Below are 18,607 nucleotides of genomic sequence, written 5' to 3'. Positions count from 1 at the left end.
ATACAAATATATGAGATCGCGGCCCCACCCCTCGATGACTCTACATCATCACAAATAGTGTAGAGCAGACATGAGGGAATCGGTCCATGGCTAGGAAGGAGCTGGATCCAGGAACTGGATTCAGGAACACATGGATCTGGGATCAGGAACAACCAGACAGACGAGGTCCTCACTGGACATTGGCCATTGCAGAAGAGAGCAAGACCCTCTTGATTTCTCAGTTTTATACTGAGTATGACGTATATGGGATGGAATACTCTGTTGGTCAGTTTAGGGTCACCTGCCCTAATCACCTTTCCTCGCAGGTGGCCCCCTTCCTACAGCTTGAGAATGGCCTTTGACTGTTACAAAGTCCCCTGAAGCCTGCTTTTCTCTAGGCTGAATAACCCAAACTCTCTCATTCTGTCCTCATAGCAGAGGAGCTCCAGTCCTCAGATCTTCTTCATGACCCTATGAACTCTCATTTTTGTGTGATCTAAGAAGGACGGTCACTTCTTCCAGCCACTCTGGCCCAGGATCTCTCTTGCCTGGCTGCTGGAGCCCACCCTGGGGACCTGGAGCCTCTGTCTGGAGCAAGGGATGCAGCTGCTACTTTCCCATTTGCAGGCTCAACAAGTGACAAAGTTGAGTGTGTATCACAGAGAGATCCAACACAAAAAATACAAGACTATGCCTATAGCTCTTTTGATTTAACAAATTAAGAAACTCAACTACGATCACCTTCAAAAGAGTTCCCTTCTTACAAACAGCTGCATACAATGCTGCCAACATTCAAAGGAATTCCACAACTCATTTTCTGAAAGGCTGTTGAGAATCTCTGTCGTTTTTGCATTCACATTTTCTACCAACAAATAATGGATTCCTTTGAGCACTGACTGGATTTTGGGAAGAGGAAGCCAGGTCTGGTGAACAGGGTGAGTGTTCAAGCATGGTGATGTTGTTATTGCTAAAAACTGCTTCACAAAGCGTTGTGGGCTGGTGCACACCAACATTTTCTGACCGAGGGCAAGAAAATGTCTGTATTTTAACACCCTTCCACTCGTACTAAGTTGAGTCTTGTCTACCGTGACAGGTTAGAACATGTTCTATTACCATATCTTTGTCTCTCCCCTCCTACTCTTGGTTCCTGAGCTCCAGGGTTAGTGTAGGTTTTTTTTGTGTTGGACTGTGTAGCTGGTCGGATGGACTGCTGCAGATGAGGCACTGCCTTTAACAGCACCTATGCACAGGATTTGCATAAAATATAAACACAGACTTGTCCCTCATGTACTCCACATTCACAAGTCACTTTAGGTATACCAGCACGGGCCCCCCTGCCTGCTTGATACTCTAGCGTTGGACCCGAGGTTCCCTTCTCGCCAGCTAGTCCAGTAGCTACCACCATGGGCCAGGGCTGCCCACGCCCCTGGTCTGACTCTGGCGCGGCGCTGGCACTGAATCCATTCACACTGGTTCCCACAGCACCTGACACTCCAAGCGCAAAGTCTATAGAACCCTAAAGTTCTCTAGATCCAGAGAGCTACAGCTACTGACACTGGGACCCTCCCTCCCTGCTGCAGCTGGATCCAGAGGCTGCAGGCCACCCACACCTCTGGTCTGACTCCAGGAGCTGGCATCAGTTTTCTCTCTCACACACAGGTCTCACCAGTAGCTGGCACTTAGTCCTTGCGGCATGCATACACACGGGTTAGAAAGTGAGATTACACAGATTGAGAGTTAAGATTTAACAAACAGATATAAGAAGGTAGCACAGACTGTGACGATCAGACACAGGGCTCAGATAGGCATATTGACTGGCCCTGTTTTACACAAAACTGGTGTCTTTCTGTACTGGCATCTTTCTGTCTTTCTATACTCCTTTCTGTCTATTTCTGTCTTTGTTCCACCCCACTCTCCTTCCCCTGCACATCATTCATGGGTTTGTACAGCTATATGGATTCCTGCACCCTTCCCAGTCTGAGGTTCCCCCCAGGTCTTATCAGTTCCAAAGTCCAGGCTGATTTTCCTGGAGATGGCAGCTGTAGTTTCTTGATAGCCTGTCAATTTAGTGTGAGTGATGAAGTTTATTTCTTTTCATGATCTGTTCCGTCAGATCTGTCTCTCTGTATATTTTGTTTCTGGTTTCCTCTTTTCCCCTTAGTTTCCCAACTGGCAAGGTCTCGGATCAGATAACCTTGCTGGAATAAACATTCTCACACTCCCACATGCCCCAATCAATTAGTGTGACTGACCATGTTTGGTTCTCATCACTGCCTCACACATAATTTACTGATCAGCTTTGTGTCACCATATGTTCTTGTTTTATGACTTCCTCCCTTTCTAGTTATCCCTTGTTGCATTGGAAAAGGCTCTTGACCAGATGCTCTTGTAGGAGCCAACACTCTCCTCCCACACACCCTTATAAGCTGTGTTAGGTGTTAAGGAAACTACCATGTGCAAACCCAGGCTAGTTAGGATTCCACAGAAACTGCTGTGATTGACGTTGAAAAAATGTTTTCCCAAAACCAAAACAGAGGCGAATGAAATCTCACCATTTCCCCTAAATTAAGAGTATGCAAACATTGTCTTCTTAGCAAAGTCCACCTCACTGTTCAACAATTCCTTTTAAATAAAAAGCATTAGGATTATGCAGAACATTTTCTGAACATTATTTGGCGTTCTTTCATTTGCCTCTATCTGTCTGCTGTCTTTTGTCTTTTCCCTGACTTTCAGACTGGCTGAAGTACAGCTCGTCTCTGTCACAATGAAAGCTCTGTGCCTGAAACTCGGAGGCCCTGCAATAGAAAAAGAGCACAATTTTTAAAGGGCTTAAATAGCAGCCTAAAAATATCAGGGTGGCGCTTCTATTATCTGAGGTCACCAAGATGGCAGTTTAAATATATAACCTTTCTCTGTATATTTTGAGCAGGAACACCTCTGGACAAACCATCTGAATTAATGGTGACTCAGGAAGTGCCACCCATGTCTATATGTCTCGAGGAAGCACATTAGATGAATTCATTACATCCTATAAGGAAGTACCCAACACTAGTGACGTGTAAGTTATCATAAGACACTTAAATTCATGCAAGTTTAACATTTATTACGATCTAATGCTATTGCTAGTAATATTGATTGTCTAAAGCCCCAGACGGACAACAGTTCTCATCAAACTTTGATGAGCGTTAAAATCATAGAACCATAGAATGATTTGGGTTGTGAGGGACCTTAAAGATCATCCAGTTCCAACCCTCCTGCCATGGGCAGGGACACCTCCCACCACGCCAGGCTGCTGAACACTTCCAGGGATGGGGCAGCCACAACTTCCCTGGGCAACGTGTGCCAGTGCCTCACCACCCTCATTGTGAAGAATTTCATCCTAATATCTGATCTAAATCTTCCTCCCTCCAATTTAAAGCCATTCTATTCCCCCCTGTGCTATCGCTACACACCCTTGTAAGAAGTCCCTCCCCATCTTTCTTGTAGCCCCCTTCAAGTACCGGAAGGTTGCTATAAGGTCTTCCTGGAGCCTTTGCTTCTCCAGGCTGAACAGTCCCAACTCTGTCAGCCTGTCCTCATAGCAGAGGTGCTCCAGTCCTCTGAGCATTTTTGTGGCCTCCTCTGGAAACATTCCAAGAGATCCTTATTGTATTGAGAATTCCAGAAGTGGATGCAGTAGTCTAGGTGGGGTCTCATGAGAGCAGAGCAGAGGGCAAAAATCACTTCTTTCAACCTGCTGGCCACAAAGAGCGTGGAGAATTCTGTACTGGCTACAAAAGAGCCCTTTGCACCAAGGAGAAAAAAAATTACGTTGAGATCAAAGACTACACTAAAGATTTAGAATAAGGGCATGTGCTCAGCATGTTGATTTGTATGTGACACCTCGTAACTGGATGAGGAAATGATCCCTTTTTTTCAGTAAACGATTGCTTTCAGTTACAAAATGCTGCAGAGCCTGGTCAAAGACTGTTTGGAGTGTTGATCTGCAAGAAATACTTCAGTGTTGACAGCAAAGAGCCCTTGTGAATATTTTTATTGATCTTTAATAGAGTGTATTCAGTAAAAGATGAAATGCCCTTTCTTTGTATGCTAATGGCTCTCATACATTTACACGACAGAGATGCAGACTTTTGCTATTTCCGCATTATGACAACAGTAGCTCTTCGTGTCATTTTCCCAAGGATTTGTGTGCTGTGGTGCCAATTTTTTTTCCCTCCTTTTGTGCCTTTCCAAGAGACTAAGGGCATTCTTGCATTTGATAAGTCATCAGCATTCAGCTTTTCAAGCTCTCAGTATCTACAAGAACTTGCTAAGTAAGGAAATTTTACTTTGTGTGCAGGATTTTAAGGCAGCTTAGTACCTTAGTAGTGAGACTGTTTGTCCTCTCACTACAAAATCCAGAAGCTTTTTCTCCCTCCTTCAAGATAGCTTCCTCATTATGAACCTGAAGCCTGGTTACATAACAGAACTAGGAAAGGACACGTTTCTGATGTATCTGCTAGACATGATAGTGTTTTGTGTGTTTTGCTTGCAGAAGTTCTGTTTTAGTAGCAGAATAAGAAACACTCAGGAAAGCAAATGCAGTGAAATTCACATAAAAGGTAGAAGTCAAATGATTTGGGTTTTTTTTGAAATATAGTGCAAATCCATCTCTGATGAGTTTCTACTGACTCTGATTTTTTATTTTTAATTGATTGTTTTATTCTTTTTTTTTTTTTAATTTTTGTACAGTTTGAGTTTGATCTTGTCCCGGTTCCGCTCTGTTCAGGTTTAGCAGTTGTTTATCCTATTTGCTATTTCTCAGCAGACTGAGCAAATGAGTTTTGTGTGATGAGGAAGCTCGTGACAGTCAGTGCGGATTTTGATTGGGCAAGGGTAGCACAGGATGAATTTTGGTAGGCTGTGTGCCTTGCCTCCTTATCCCATCTAATTTATCTCTTAAGACCTCTTCTTTGCCACCTCCAATGTGGCTGTGTGACTGGGAGTACATTTATCCATTCTCTTTCTCTCCCATCCTGAGTGCTATTCTTCAGTAACAGCATAGCTCTTCATTTTGTGGTTCCCAGTTTGGTGTCCCTTCAGAGGAAGAAAGAAAAACTGACTGTTGTAAGGGGTCAGTGGTTGTGAAGATGTGAAATTAAAGCAACTACTGGAATTTTATTTTTTTCTAATGTATCACTGTGCACAGGTAAATTTTAGGCAGCACTGTTAAGTCAAGGTGGCAAAAATATAATGATAATAGTTTCCTAGATATCAAAGTACAGGAGAGTGGGTTTGTTTGAGATCAAGTAGTTAATTTGGTTTGATTCCAACTGTTTATACCAATTTTCCTTTTTAACCTCAGACTTTGAGGGGAAGATAATATTGTACTGTCTGTAATTCCTTTATTGTTAAATTTTATTATACCCATTTCTATATGTCCCTAGCAAAACCATTTGTCTCCTCTAAATCATTTTTAAAAATCTAATTTCAGGAAGAAGTCTGAAGTTTCTGGAGTCATGCCTAAAGCTGATATCAAACCAAAATCTGTGCATCGTGCCAAAGAATGGTCAGGTGAGGTAGAGAACTTATACAGATTTCAGCTAGCTGGCTACAGAGATGAGACTGAATATAAACAAGTAAACCAAGTAGATATGGTAAGATTTAGAACCCTGCAAGGGTTGTTACTTTAAACCTCTGTCTTATATTAAATGATTAAATAAAACTGGAGGTGCCCCTAATTTCCTTTTATTGAGGCTAGTTTCTGATTCATTTTTTTCTTCTAGGTCTAACTTGAATTCTTAAGCTATGAATAACTTCAGTTATTCAGTTACTTCTGTGCGGAATAACTTATTTCACATAAGTGAAACAGAAACACTACCCAGCCTGTGTTTCTGTCCTCTCTTACGCGTTTAGAAGCACTATAGGTTTCTTTGAATACATGCAGCTGCAACTTAAAGAGTGGTTTAGTTTTTGGTGAAAGGAATATGTCAAAGTGGATTCACTGTGAAGTTTCCCCATTACTCTGCCTGTGGGCCTGTCAGGAAACTTGTTCATTGTCCAAGGAGCCAGCTCTGTGCCATTGCTACCGACTTCAGTCTTCAATTGAATTGTGTGATAGCACAATCAGACTTTGTGCACCCTCAAAACTTGGTTTCTGTTCAAAATGCCCACAACAGAAATATTTGGTGCCAACTGTGGTAAAGGGAGTTGTGACACAGGCTTTTGTTAACTGAGAACATCAAGAACTTGATCCTCTGCTTACTCTAGTTGATAGCAATGCTCCCTAGCACATCAGATGAACCAATAAATAGTGGCCAGATATTCAGTGGCTACTTGAGATTCAAAGTAGCAGCCGGAAAGTTAATAAAGCGAACAACATGTTATCTTCATTAGAACTCTGTAATTTATCTTCCAAAGCAGCACATACAGTAAGAAAAATCCACTTCTGAAAGATCTTAACCTCCTATGCGCTGTTGTGCCGAATGTTCCTAAGAAAGTCACTCCTCATCCAGTTAACTCAAAACATAGCAAAACATTGGTGTGTGTAATAGCATGCAGTTTATTATTTTGTTGTGGGATCAGAAGGCACTGTAAAGGCTGTCGTGTAAATTCTTTTAACCGCACAAAAAGAAATCCTGTGATTAGTGTGGTAAGATCAGTCTTTTTAAGATTTATGGTGAGGCATAACCATAAACAATTAAACACCGATAAAAGTTGAAGAACACAACTTACTCCATGTAAAATGGTGTGTTCCATTCAAACTTGCCAGGATCCGGCAGTGATTCCTTTTCAATTTACTCATTTTGAAATGTCTTGTTTACTCTACATTATGTTTCCATAATGCAGTTGTTATTAATGATCCAATTATAATCTAGGTGTAATGAATATTAAGGCTTTTGTGTTTAGGCAGAGAATGCAAATAATTAGCTGTATATCTAATGTAATAAGGTGAGTGGTGAAACTGCCAGTTCTGAGTCTCTCCAATTAGTGGGTGCTCTAGTTTGACATCCTATTGTCAACCTTGCCTGGAATAAAAATAAGATCCTTATTATCTGATGTTTAAGGTTCAGTTTGATCAGAAGGAGTCATAGGTGTTCAAGCTGCAAATAGCTATTAAAGCCATAAAGCTGTTGAATGTACAAGTGCTCAAACCTTTAGTTTAAAGATTCACTTTGTGGAACACCAAGGCACACCAGGACAGTGCTGGCTGCCTGCAGGACTGATCCTGCTGTCTTTGAGACTATGATACATATAGCTCACTTTATTTTTATGAAATTGCTAATGAAAACCACATTTTCATGGTCAGAAGGATCCCAAAGAAGACCTTGAGTGCACATCAGTCTCACAGAAGTGGAATCTTTCAACCTCCCATACTACTGAATAACTGAATAGTATCAATGTTTTATCCCTAAATGACATATTTTAAAAGATTTATCTAGTCCAATTTTTAATTTACTCTATAAAATATTCTTAGTTCCTTGTTTCTAGACTTTTCTGATCACTTAAATTGCTGTAGTGGATCAGAAAGCTGGTTGCTAACATCTTGTTCTTAATCTTTTTTTAGAAGTTATTCAAATCAATAGCAATGGTGTTTCAGATGTAAATGAGGATTTCCCATGGAAGTATACCCTATATGCTTTGCAATATAATGCATAGGCATCATTCAATGTGAGCATCTTCTGGTGATCATGTATTCTTTTTATTCTATTTGTAGGTAGAGCGTTGGCCAGAAACTGGGTTTGTTAAGAAACTTCAGAGAAGGGACAATACATTCTATTACTACGATAAGCAAAGAGAATGTGAAGATGAAAAAGTCCATAAAGTAAAAATTTATGTATATTAGTTTTGCTATTGTTCTGATTTGTTTGTATTGTTTTATAAACCTGTTTATTAGAATCTGTAAGGAAATAAGATTTGTGTGATCGGATTTATCTTAAATATTGATGTCATTGTTGACTGGAAGGGTGAATACAAGAAATACAGGGAATCCTGGAACTATAGCCATAGGAATTTCATTTTTTTCATGCTATAGCCAGAAAGTCCTATTATCCCTCATTTTCCTAGTTACACATCTTTTGACATAAAGATAAAAAATCTGGTAAATGGGCATCATATATTTGTGTTAACTGTGTGTAAAGTCAACAAGTAGAGGCATCAATCTTTATTCAGAATGCTATAATCTTGTTGACGCTGCCTAATGTCAGCCATGGTCTTTTGATATAGCTAAAGGTTATAAGACTGCAGCGGGCCAAAGAAAGGCCAAAAGGCTAACATTCCCTTGGAGAATAGCAAGAATAACAAGCAGAGAATTTAGTGAAGGACAACAAACAATTGAGTATCATGGACCAGCACAAAGCTGCAGACTTAAAAACTAGTTGTTGTGATACATCAGTTACAAGAAAAATATCTGTCTGAGCAATAGGTAAGGTATGCCCAAGATCTGTGAGCATTAATTACTTGAGGAGGAATTATTAATTGACTTGGTAGCTTATGCTTTTTTAAGGAGGGGGAAAAAAGATAGGATGTTTACATATGGTGGGATCAGGCAGTATAAAACTGTAGGGAGAACATGAAATCTATTCTATGTAATATATAAGCTTAGGTAACTTATGCAGATGATATGTGGGATTTCTGGGCAGAATTCATCTCATCTAGCTTCAAATGTCATATTGTCAACATCTACACCTGATCTTATAATTTGGACACCTTTTGTTCTGAGTGGAGAGAAGCTGGCTCTTCTGGGCATAATTAATTTCTTCTAAATGTAAATATGTAACATTTGCTGTGAAGATGTTGCTGTGACATCAGCTCTGCAGAATCTGTTGATATGTGTGCTCCTACTCTGAGACACCTGGTAAAGGCGAGATATCGTACTTCTCTTATGCAGAAATTCAAATGAAATGCATTTAAGATGCCAGAACTCTTCAGATGACTGACCAATAGAACAGTTATCTAAACCAGTAGGTGTGTTCATGGTAGTTGCACAAAAATGTTATTAATACCTCCTGTCTGCAGAGTAAAGGGATATCTAAATTAAGTTTTAGGCTTGGATTAGCAGTGTACCCTTGACCATCTGCTTTATGGACGTTCTTCCTTCACTGGAACCTAAGATGGTGGCCAGCTCAAAACGTGAAATGGAGAACTTACAGCTTGAAGTCAAAATAAGTAGTATGGGTGCAATAGACACGTGATCTCATTGGCGATAAGTGACAATTATCCAGTCACCTTATTTAGACTACTTGAAATTTTTAGCTTAAATTTATATCACCTCTGTTTGAGAAATGACTGAAAGGTACTCAGGAGGTATACTAGATCAGGCTGCCCAAGGCTGCATCCAACCTGGCCTTGAACACCTCCAGGGATGGGGCATCCACAGCTTCCCTGGGCAACATGTGCCAGTGTCTCACCACTCTCATAGTGAGGAAATTCTTCCTAATGTCTAGTCTAAATCTGCCCCTCTCCAGTTTATAGCCGTTCCCCCTCATCCTATCACCACAAGTCTTTAAGAGTAGCCCCTCTCCAGCTTTCTTGTAGCCCCTTCAGGTACTGGAAGGTCACTATAAGATCTCCTCTGAGCCTTCTCTTCTCCAGGCTGAATAAGTCCAGCTCTCTCAGCCTGTCCTCATAGGGAAGGTGCTCCAGCCTTCCGATCATCTTTGTAGCCCTCCTCTGGACCCTTTCCAACGGCTCCATATCCTTCTTAGGTTGAGTATTCCAGAACTGGACACAGTATTCCAGATGGGGTCTCACAAGAGAGGAATAAAGGGGCAGAATCACTTCTGTCGCCCTGCTGGCCATGCTTCTTTTGATGCAGCCCAGAATACGTTTGGCCTTCTGGGCTGCGAGCGCACATTACTGGCTCATGTCGAGCTTCTCATCGACCAGCAAAAATATTTGGTAGAGCCATTTTCTCAGTCTATAAAAAAAAGACAGTGTTAGGTATTCAAGAACAGGAATTAAAAGTTTTTACAGCTTAACTTTTTTTTTTAAAAGAAAGGCTTTTAAAAATTGAAACAAATGTAAAAGATTATTCTGGGCTTCCCTCCTTTTGCCTGACTACAACTCAATGATTTTGCAATAGTGCTTGTTGCTTTCTCTCTCATATTATGTTTTAAAACAATAAGTGTGCATTTCATATTACTTGCTGGGGTTTCTTCTCATTTCAAACAAGTAGCATGGGAGTTCGTGTTCCACTTCTAAATGCTGATTTTGCGTGAGTTGGCAGATTCTTCTCACTTTCAGAGAGTGAATTACCTAGATTTTATTACTAACATTTTTATGCATTGTCAATGCACTAAAAGGTTGACTCTTTCTGTGATATTTAAATGATTAATGGGGTGAAAAGGAAAGAAAGACCTTGTAATTAGTGCTGGAGACCAGTTTACAGACACAGCCTTTGTCCGTAATCAGCTGTATCACAGCTGATACTGTATTTGGGAGTTAACTCACTTCACTGACAAAAAGGTGGGTTCTGTATTGGCAGTAACAGTGTCAGTTACAATTGTCCTTTGACATCCAGTTTCTATCCATATTTCACTCCAATTCATGCTAAACTTAAGGTTACTTAAAACTACCCTCTTTTTTTAAAGACTGTAGCTGTGTAATGACCTTAGCTATGAAGCCAAAGGGATTCCGTGCTTTAAAAACAAAAAGGTACAGGGGTTCTTGCCTGAGTTCAAATTTGTCTGTGATCACAAGATAACATTAATCTGGTGTAAGGATGCTTACTTGAGTTAATTCCTAGAATCATAGAATGGTTTGGGTTGGAAGAGACCATTAAAGCTCATCTAGTCTAACCTCACTGCCAGGGACAAGGACATCTTTCACTGGATCAGGTTGCTCAAAGTCCCGTTCAACCTGGCCTTGAACACTTCTAGGGATGGGGCATCCACAGTTCCTCTGGACAACCTATGCTGGCACCTTACCATCCTCAACATAAAGAATTTCTTCTGTATACTCAATATAAACCTGCGCTCTTTCAGTTTAAAACCATTGCCCCTTCTCCTGTTATGACAAACTCTGGTAAAAAGTCTCTCCATTGTTGTTATAGGCTCCGTTTAAGTACTGAAAGACTGCAATAAAGCCTCCCCAGAGCCTTCTTTCCAAGCTGAACAACTCTCTCAGCCTTTCTGCATAAGAGAGCTGTTCCAGCTCTCTGATCATCTTTGTGACCTCCTCTGGACCCGCTCCAACAGGTCCATGTCTTCCCTGTGTGGAGGACTCCAGGGCTGGATGCAGGACACCAGGTGTAGTTTCATGCGAGTGGAGCAAAGGGGCAGAATCACCTCCCTCAACCTGCTGTCCACACTTCTTTTGATGGAGCCCAAGATACAGCTGGTTTTCTGGACTGTCGAATGCACATTATTGGCTGATGTCCAGCCTTTCATCCACTAGTACCTCGAAGTCCTTCCTGGCAGGGCTGCTCTCCATTCATCCCCCAGCCTGAAGCTGTGCTCGGAATTGCCCCAATCCAGGTGCAGGATCCTGCACTTGCCCTTGTGGAACCTCATGAGGCTCATGTGGGTCTGCTCCTCCAGCCTGTCAAAATTCTTATAGAAGTGGCTTTCCTATTCCACTGTGAATACTAACCAGTTTTTCTCTGCTACCATTATGCTGGATGTATCTCTTTCAGTCAAAAAAAAAAACCCTCAAAATAGTTTAATGTGTCAGTATTTTCTCTTATTTGATAAATCTGTGATTCAAATGTCTTGTCTGTCACTCAGTTTTAAGCAAATTGAAGACTCTTAGCTTACTGTATCTTAATGTAAGGTCACTAAGTTGTGAAAAAGTATCAGAAGTAAGCAATCTGGGGAAACTGTGCTTCATTTTAGGGGTGACACAATGGTTCATATCAAGATAAGTAACTTATTTCTGAATACCATTACAAATACTTTTTTTTACTGAACTTCAGTAAAGAGAGATATAATCACATCTCTCCATTTTATTACCTAGAGATGAAAATGTGTGCTATTTCGCTGATTTGAGTCTTAGTAAAAAGTAATTCTGTGAAAATACTTTCCAAGGTACTTTTCTTATCAGTTGGCATTCCACTTATCAGGGAATACTGTAATGCTTTCAGAGACCATTTGCAGCAGCTCAACCAATGGATGGTGGCAAGGCTCTCTGTTAGCAAGGACATACCATTCTGATGTACTTGGTCTAATTCTAATGCATCTCACAGCTTTGTACAAGACAAAAATAAATGCTTTCTGTGCCTCTTGAAGCCTATAAAAGGAGGTAAAACAAACTTTTCCAAGACCTACTTTTCAGGCTTTGTGTTTGACAGCTACTGGTGAAATGGAAAGGGTGCAACCTCTCTGAATTCATCCAGTTACACTGGGGAAATAAAGCTGCATTTGTGTGTTCCAGGCTAGTTTTCTATGTTTTCAGCCTTTACTTCAATTCACTATGGAACAGTGTTGTCTGGAAGTGATACTATGTTTACATGAATTCTTTGCAGTCACAGGAGCTCAAAGCACCACACAGAAAGATGAAAATGCTTGACCAGCTTCACATTGTTTTAAGACAGGTTTGTAACTCAACAGCTGTTGACGTTGCTGTTCCTTACATCATCTAATACAAATGAAGGCCGTCTGAAAGCAGCTCAAATGGAGCTGCAGACCTTGCAGGTTCTCTCCTATTACCCTAGTTCCACTATGTATATGTAGGAACTGCTCTCTTAGGGGGCTGCCTTGTTATCAAGTTGTCATTCCTTAATAAAACACATTTCTTTTCTTGTTAGAGTTAAGACTTTGCATTTGCTTCAAGTCTGAAGCCCAGCACATTCGCAAACAGCTTTTGGGAGGGGAACTGATAGCTGTGTGCTAGGGACTGGCACACGATAGACAGTGAGATGAAACAGAGAAGGTAATTAAGAATGAGATTAAAACCAGGCTGCAAGGATCAGGGGCAGGGTTCAGTCAGACGAACATCCTGGCTGACAGCCTGCTCACACCTCTGACCCCTCCATCCTCCCTCCTCCCCATCTTCCCATACTTGTTCCACCCTGATCCTTCCCTTTCTGTATCTGTGGTCCTTTCCCATTACATCCCATATTAATTGTTGTGCAGTCCCCCAAGGCAACTCTGATTTTGCTTAACACTGATAAGCACCAAGTTTCCTCCTTCTTATCAGTTACAAAATCAAGGGAGACCTTCTCCATTCTTTAATGACCCATCATTCAGTGTCTGGTGCGCTCTACCCACTGCTATTATCTCTGTCATCACCCACTCATTAATGTTTGTGGGTCTGTGTGTTTCATTTAGTGTTTTTCTCATTATTTGTTATTTCTGTGGCACAGAACCATCTTTAACCAAACACGGTACTGAACCAGATGCACTCATATTTCGGTTGTGCTCACATCAACCTCCCGGAGGCACGCAGCTTGGCTGCAGTGTGAAGGATGATGCCATTTAGAGGCATCTACTCAGCAGGACTTCCGTCCCCCTGCTGCAGATGTCCAGGCAGGTGGCAGCTCTATGGACATGGAGACAAAGGGAAAGGAATGCCTAAAATCAGGAGGAGGAGGGAGGGAAGGAGGGAAAAAGGACACATGAGTTCAAGGAAGGACGAGCGTGTGTAGGAAGTCAAACACACAGATGCATCAGCATTTTGCCAGCTATCTTGTACCCGCAGAAACCTCCTCCCTTGCTGGCAGTAGCTCAGTTCTTATTGGCTGGGGAAGCAGGATGTGGTCCCAGCATCTCACTGCAGATGTTCATCCTACATTGGCAGGAGCGCCCAATGCCTCAGCCAAGGGGAAGGTGTCCTGCTTGGGTGGATAAGCTACTGGCTGCTGCTTGGTTTTACAAGGGGGAGGGAGCAAAAAGAAAGTGGAGTGGATGCGTGGCAGGTTCTTCATTTTTGCCTAGGGTGTCTGGAGGGTGTCAGGTACGCTACCCTGGAGGGGACACATGTGCCAAGTACATGATGTTTTTGAGGAACAGCCAACACTGGGATGCAAGTGAGAAAGAGCAGGCAAGTGGGCTGTGGGCGCAAGGAAATAAGTGCTAGGATGCTGTGCAAGGAGAAATGGATTGGAGCCAGGCACACTCAGTGCTGGGACCTGCTGGGCAGTGTTTCTGGAAGAAAGAGCATGGTGGCCTTGCAGATCTCCCTCTTTCCGTGGCTGTGATCTCATGAAGCTACAGACAGTGGAGCTCTTGCTTCATAGCCCTGTTCTGCAGAGGCAGTGGGTAGAGCTTGCCAGCTCCTATCCTAACCTCCCTCATGGATCCATCTTCATCTTGTTCAGAAGGAGCTTTAGTCACAGCCCAGAGGGACGCTGCTTCTCTCCACCGACTCTTCAAAAAGAAGGAGGTCTGTACCAAGGGCTGAAAGATCACTGTTTTGAGAAGACATTCATTAAAAACATTAAATATCTCTTTGATAGCCTATCACTTACAACTTTGGTCCCAGCAAATGAGGAAGATGACTACACTTGCAACTACAAAGACAGAGATTTATTTTAAATGCCACTGGATTAATATTTTGTCAGACTGGAACAATATTTCAACAGAGAACATTTGGAAGATATTCATTGGTAGGATGTGTATTGAGAATGCGAGGCAAAAGAAACAGAGGAAAAACAAAAGCTTAGGGATGCTATAGATAGTAAGAAGGCATTAAAATGTCATTGGGAATCTTTGTTTAGCAGTGGCTTCTCTGTTGTTCACGGTTTTACCACTTGTACACATCAGATATGAAAACACCCCACAACTGTTGGTAATTCCTGCTTTATTGTATGAGAGCAAAGTAGTAGGATCCATCTACACCAGGTGAAGTAATTTACCATCTGTAATTGAGGAGAATGTGAAGCACGACCTGCTAAATATAACCACTGCGGGTCGTGTACACTCCCAGTCTTAAGACCAGTAGGTCAGGACTCCCTAATTCACTGATTTTAGACGTTAACAAACTCTGGAAAACTGCAGAGGTGACAGAGGATGGATGGAGGGTCAATATGAGCTGATATTTAAAAGAGAATGGTACTAGACTGGATAAACGGACTCTAATTTGGGATAAATTAAGGAAGTGGGTATGCTAGGACTCTGTCAATAAAGAAAAATGAGTTAGAAAGTATTTTCCTCTGTGCTTAGCTGGTTAGATGCATCTTGACCAATTTGAAGTGTCAGTGACAAGCCACAGGGAAGATGAAGAAACAGGCACTTCAGGGGCTTTGTTTTTGGAGCGGAAACCACTGCAGTTTCTAACTGCCTTCATCAATCTTGGCCCAGAATTGCCTAAATATTAATATAATCAGTGACTGGTGCTGTGCAAGACCCTGAGACGAGGGGTTCACTCCTCTCACATAGGATGGAGCCCTCCACTCACAGACTCCATGAAATTCATAAACTTTTAGGAAGATCAATGTGCGCCTGTGCAGACAGGATTTAAATGACTTGCTTTTCAATTCAGAGGCTGTAGCTGCCGCAGCTTTGGAATTGCACAGCCCACCGAGAGGAAAAAGCCTGTGTTTGTTGGCAGTGCCGGCTGGAAATATTTCAGCATAGGAGGCAGCAGTCTGGATTTCAGGCAGGTGTTTTAGTCATCCTGTGGCTAAGCATCATTTAATGGAGCGTGTGCCTCAGGACACTGAATTTTGGGAAGGAAACCCCCTTCTCCTGGATGCACTTGGCTGCCAGGTAGTCTGGAGATGACTTGGGAAGATGCAGGAGTCACGCAGACACTCGCTGCTGGTGGGATGACCTCTCCTGGCACGGCAAAGCATGCTTGCTGCAGGCAAGGAAGGTCTTTCATACCATCTCCCAGCAGAGAGCTTCACAAACCCCTGTATTTCAAGGACATGGTGGTGCCAAGGAGACTATATGCATGTAACAAGGAAGGACAGGGACAGGGAGACTTTTCTTTCCTGTTCGTTCCACTGTGGAAAGCTTAAATGAGAAGATAGAAAGCTTGCAAAATCGAGAGATGGTACTGTTGCTCTATGTCCCTTTGTGATTTATTAAAAGTAGCATTTTTTTCCTTTTGAAAACACAGTAACAATCCAGATTTCCCTGTGATATTACTGCCACCCTCTCTGGGCTGACAAGTGATATTGTCTAATTTGCAAACACTGCAACTGAAAGGGTTTTGTCTTTCAGTGGCTCCAAACACAGAAATGATTGGTGTCAGTTGGAGTGTCTTTCCCCTGTGCTTCAAAGGGATGTTTTGAAGCAGACCCACTGGTGCCTCCCCACTTACAGTCTGCCAACAACCTGAAAGAAGAACTGGATGGTGCTGAATTGCTTGTACGCATATAAATGTCTCAGAAGGGAAATTTTCATTATATATAAAAATATATATTTGTATATTTTAATGAAACATTTGTCTTTTTGAAGATATTTTTTTTTCTCAAAAGTCATAGAATCATAGAATCATAGAATAGTTTGGGTTGGAGGGGACCTTAAAGATCACCCAGTTCCAACCCCGCTGCCATGGGCAGGGACATCCCACCAGATCAGGCTGCCCAAGGCCCCATCCAACCTGGCCTTGAACACCTCCAGGGATGGGACAGCCACAGCTTCCCTGGGCAACCTGTTCCAGTGTCTCACTAGTACCGTGGTGAAGAAATTCTTCCTAATGTTTGGTCTAAATCTGCCCCTCTCCAGTTTGTATCCGTTCCCTCTGGTCCTATCACCACAAGCCTTTATGAATAGCCCCTCTCCAGCCTTTCTGTAGGCAAAATACTGAACACAGTTTTCCTCAAAGTTGTATCAAAAGTAGTGACTCTTTCACCTGAGGTTTTCAGGCATGCAGGAGCAGATGGGAAAACTTCTGTAATACATTAAAAAAGATAATGTAAAAGAGGGAGAATCCACAATCCTCGTGAAACTCAAACTGGTAGAAAATCCAAAGAAGAGGGAAGACTCTAATAAATAATTTGGACAACCCATTCCCAATTGATATTTTCAGCTTCTTCATTTATCTCCAATAATCATGTGATCTCCAATGGCTAAAAATAAGTGGAAAAATTAAAATTAAATAGGTTTAGTGGTACCATATAAAGCCTAATGCCTGTATTTCCCAGCTCGGAGGGATGCCATGGGCTGAGACTTGCACTGACTCTGTGAGCTCATGCCTCCCTCTGCTGACTGCCTCCCCCAAATCTCTCCTTAACTGCAAACAGTAAAAAGGCCATTGCTATTTTTAACCTCGTCCTGTTGGGTTAATGTTCCTCCCTGTGTCCCAAGCAATGACCGTAACATCCAGGAAGCTGGTGGATACAGACTGCTCACATCAGCCTCAGCCCCACAGTGCTGGTCACTCCAACAGTGCTGTCGTCTTGGGTCCCACTGCCACTGGAGTTCTGTGTTAACACTAAAACAATGTATGAATCCTTGTTTATGGAAAAATCTCCAAAAACTGCAAGGAAGGCACTCAAAAAATTTGCTGCAATCTAGGAGAGGCAAGCAAGGAACTTTGGCTAGATCACATCCTTCCAGTACTTAAAGGGGACCTGCAGGAAAGCTGGGGAGGGGCTTTTTATCAGGGAGTGCAGGGATAGAACAAGGGGTAACAGTTTTAAGCTGAAAGAGGGGAGATTTAGGTTAGATATTAGGAAGAAATTTTTTACTGTAATGGTGATGAGGCACTGGCAGAGGTTGCCCAGAGAAATCTTAGACGACCCATCTCTTGGGGTGTTCAAGGCCTGGTTGAATGAGGCTTTGAGGAACTTGATCCAGTGGAAGGTGTCCTTGCCCATGTCAGACCAGTTGGAACTAAATGATCCTTAAAGTCCCTTCTAACCCAAACCTTTCCATGATTCTGCAATGCAGAATCTGCAATGCATTTACAGATAGGGCATGTTAGAAATATTTTTGCTGAGTTTTGATTTTGTCTTTTTTCAGTTTGAAGATGTCTGTAACTCCAGGATCGGTTTAAAAACCTTTCAGTCTTTACAGGCAACTACTAAGTAAAACTGATGGAAGGAACTGCAAAACATAAAGGTTTTGGTTAGTCTTTTTACAAACAGCCTTCAGAGACCCTTGTGGCAGACATCTCCCCTTAGCAGGTGCAAAGGCAAGGAATGTACATCAGCATTGCAGGATTAATTGGAAAAAAATCACGACCCTTGCTCTGGGGCGAAGGAACAATGCTGCAAGTCCTCAAGCTTTCCCACTGTTCATCTGCCAGGGCTTGATGACTCTTTCCATACAGGGAGACAAGCACAACTCTTCCGGGACAGCAAAGAGTAATCTCGCAGTGTTGTAAATATCTTGTCCATTTTTATCTCTTCCAGAGCATTTCCTCAGGTTGGGAGCTGTTCTGTGATTTGTTAGGATAGAGATGAGTTTAAAGTCCATTGTAACAAAGTAAGTTTGTTAATAATTTTCCCCTTGGACTTAAAAACACAGGTGAAAATAGCTCATGAGTCCTCCAGGAATTTGGGTTTGTGGAAGCTTTGTTAGAAAGATCCAAAGAAAATTCTATCCTTTCAAAGTAAAGCACACTAAGTAAAATAGCCGAAGGGCCAGCGCACCGGGAGCTGAAGGCTGATTTAATGGTGCAAAGACCAATTACCCGGCTGTAATCATTAACGGCTGTGTTGGGAAGCTGAAATCGCTATGGGGAAGGAGACGGGAGAGCAGCCGCTGCTGTTGCTGGAGCTCCGATTGAGACAAATTACAGCAGAAAACCAGAGCTA

General features: G+C 42.1%; 1 protein-coding gene across 1 annotated transcript; it reads left to right on the top strand.

Moving 5' to 3' along the window:
• The first annotated feature begins 2,937 nt into the window (after positions 1-2,937).
• On the top strand, positions 2,938-13,330 carry MEIG1 (meiosis/spermiogenesis associated 1). The gene is given in 4 exon segments (XM_009568731.2): positions 2,938-2,986; positions 2,989-3,037; positions 5,453-5,615; positions 7,676-13,330. Coding segments are annotated over 4 exon segments (390 nt in total). The 3' UTR covers positions 7,805-13,330.
• Positions 13,331-18,607: the final 5,277 nt, after the last annotated feature.

This window comes from Cuculus canorus, chromosome 1 (genome assembly GCF_017976375.1).
Source record: "Cuculus canorus isolate bCucCan1 chromosome 1, bCucCan1.pri, whole genome shotgun sequence".
NCBI classification, from domain to species: Eukaryota; Metazoa; Chordata; class Aves; order Cuculiformes; family Cuculidae; genus Cuculus; species Cuculus canorus.
Note: the sequence above shows the minus strand (reverse complement) of the source record. Positions and strands in the feature narration are given on the sequence as shown.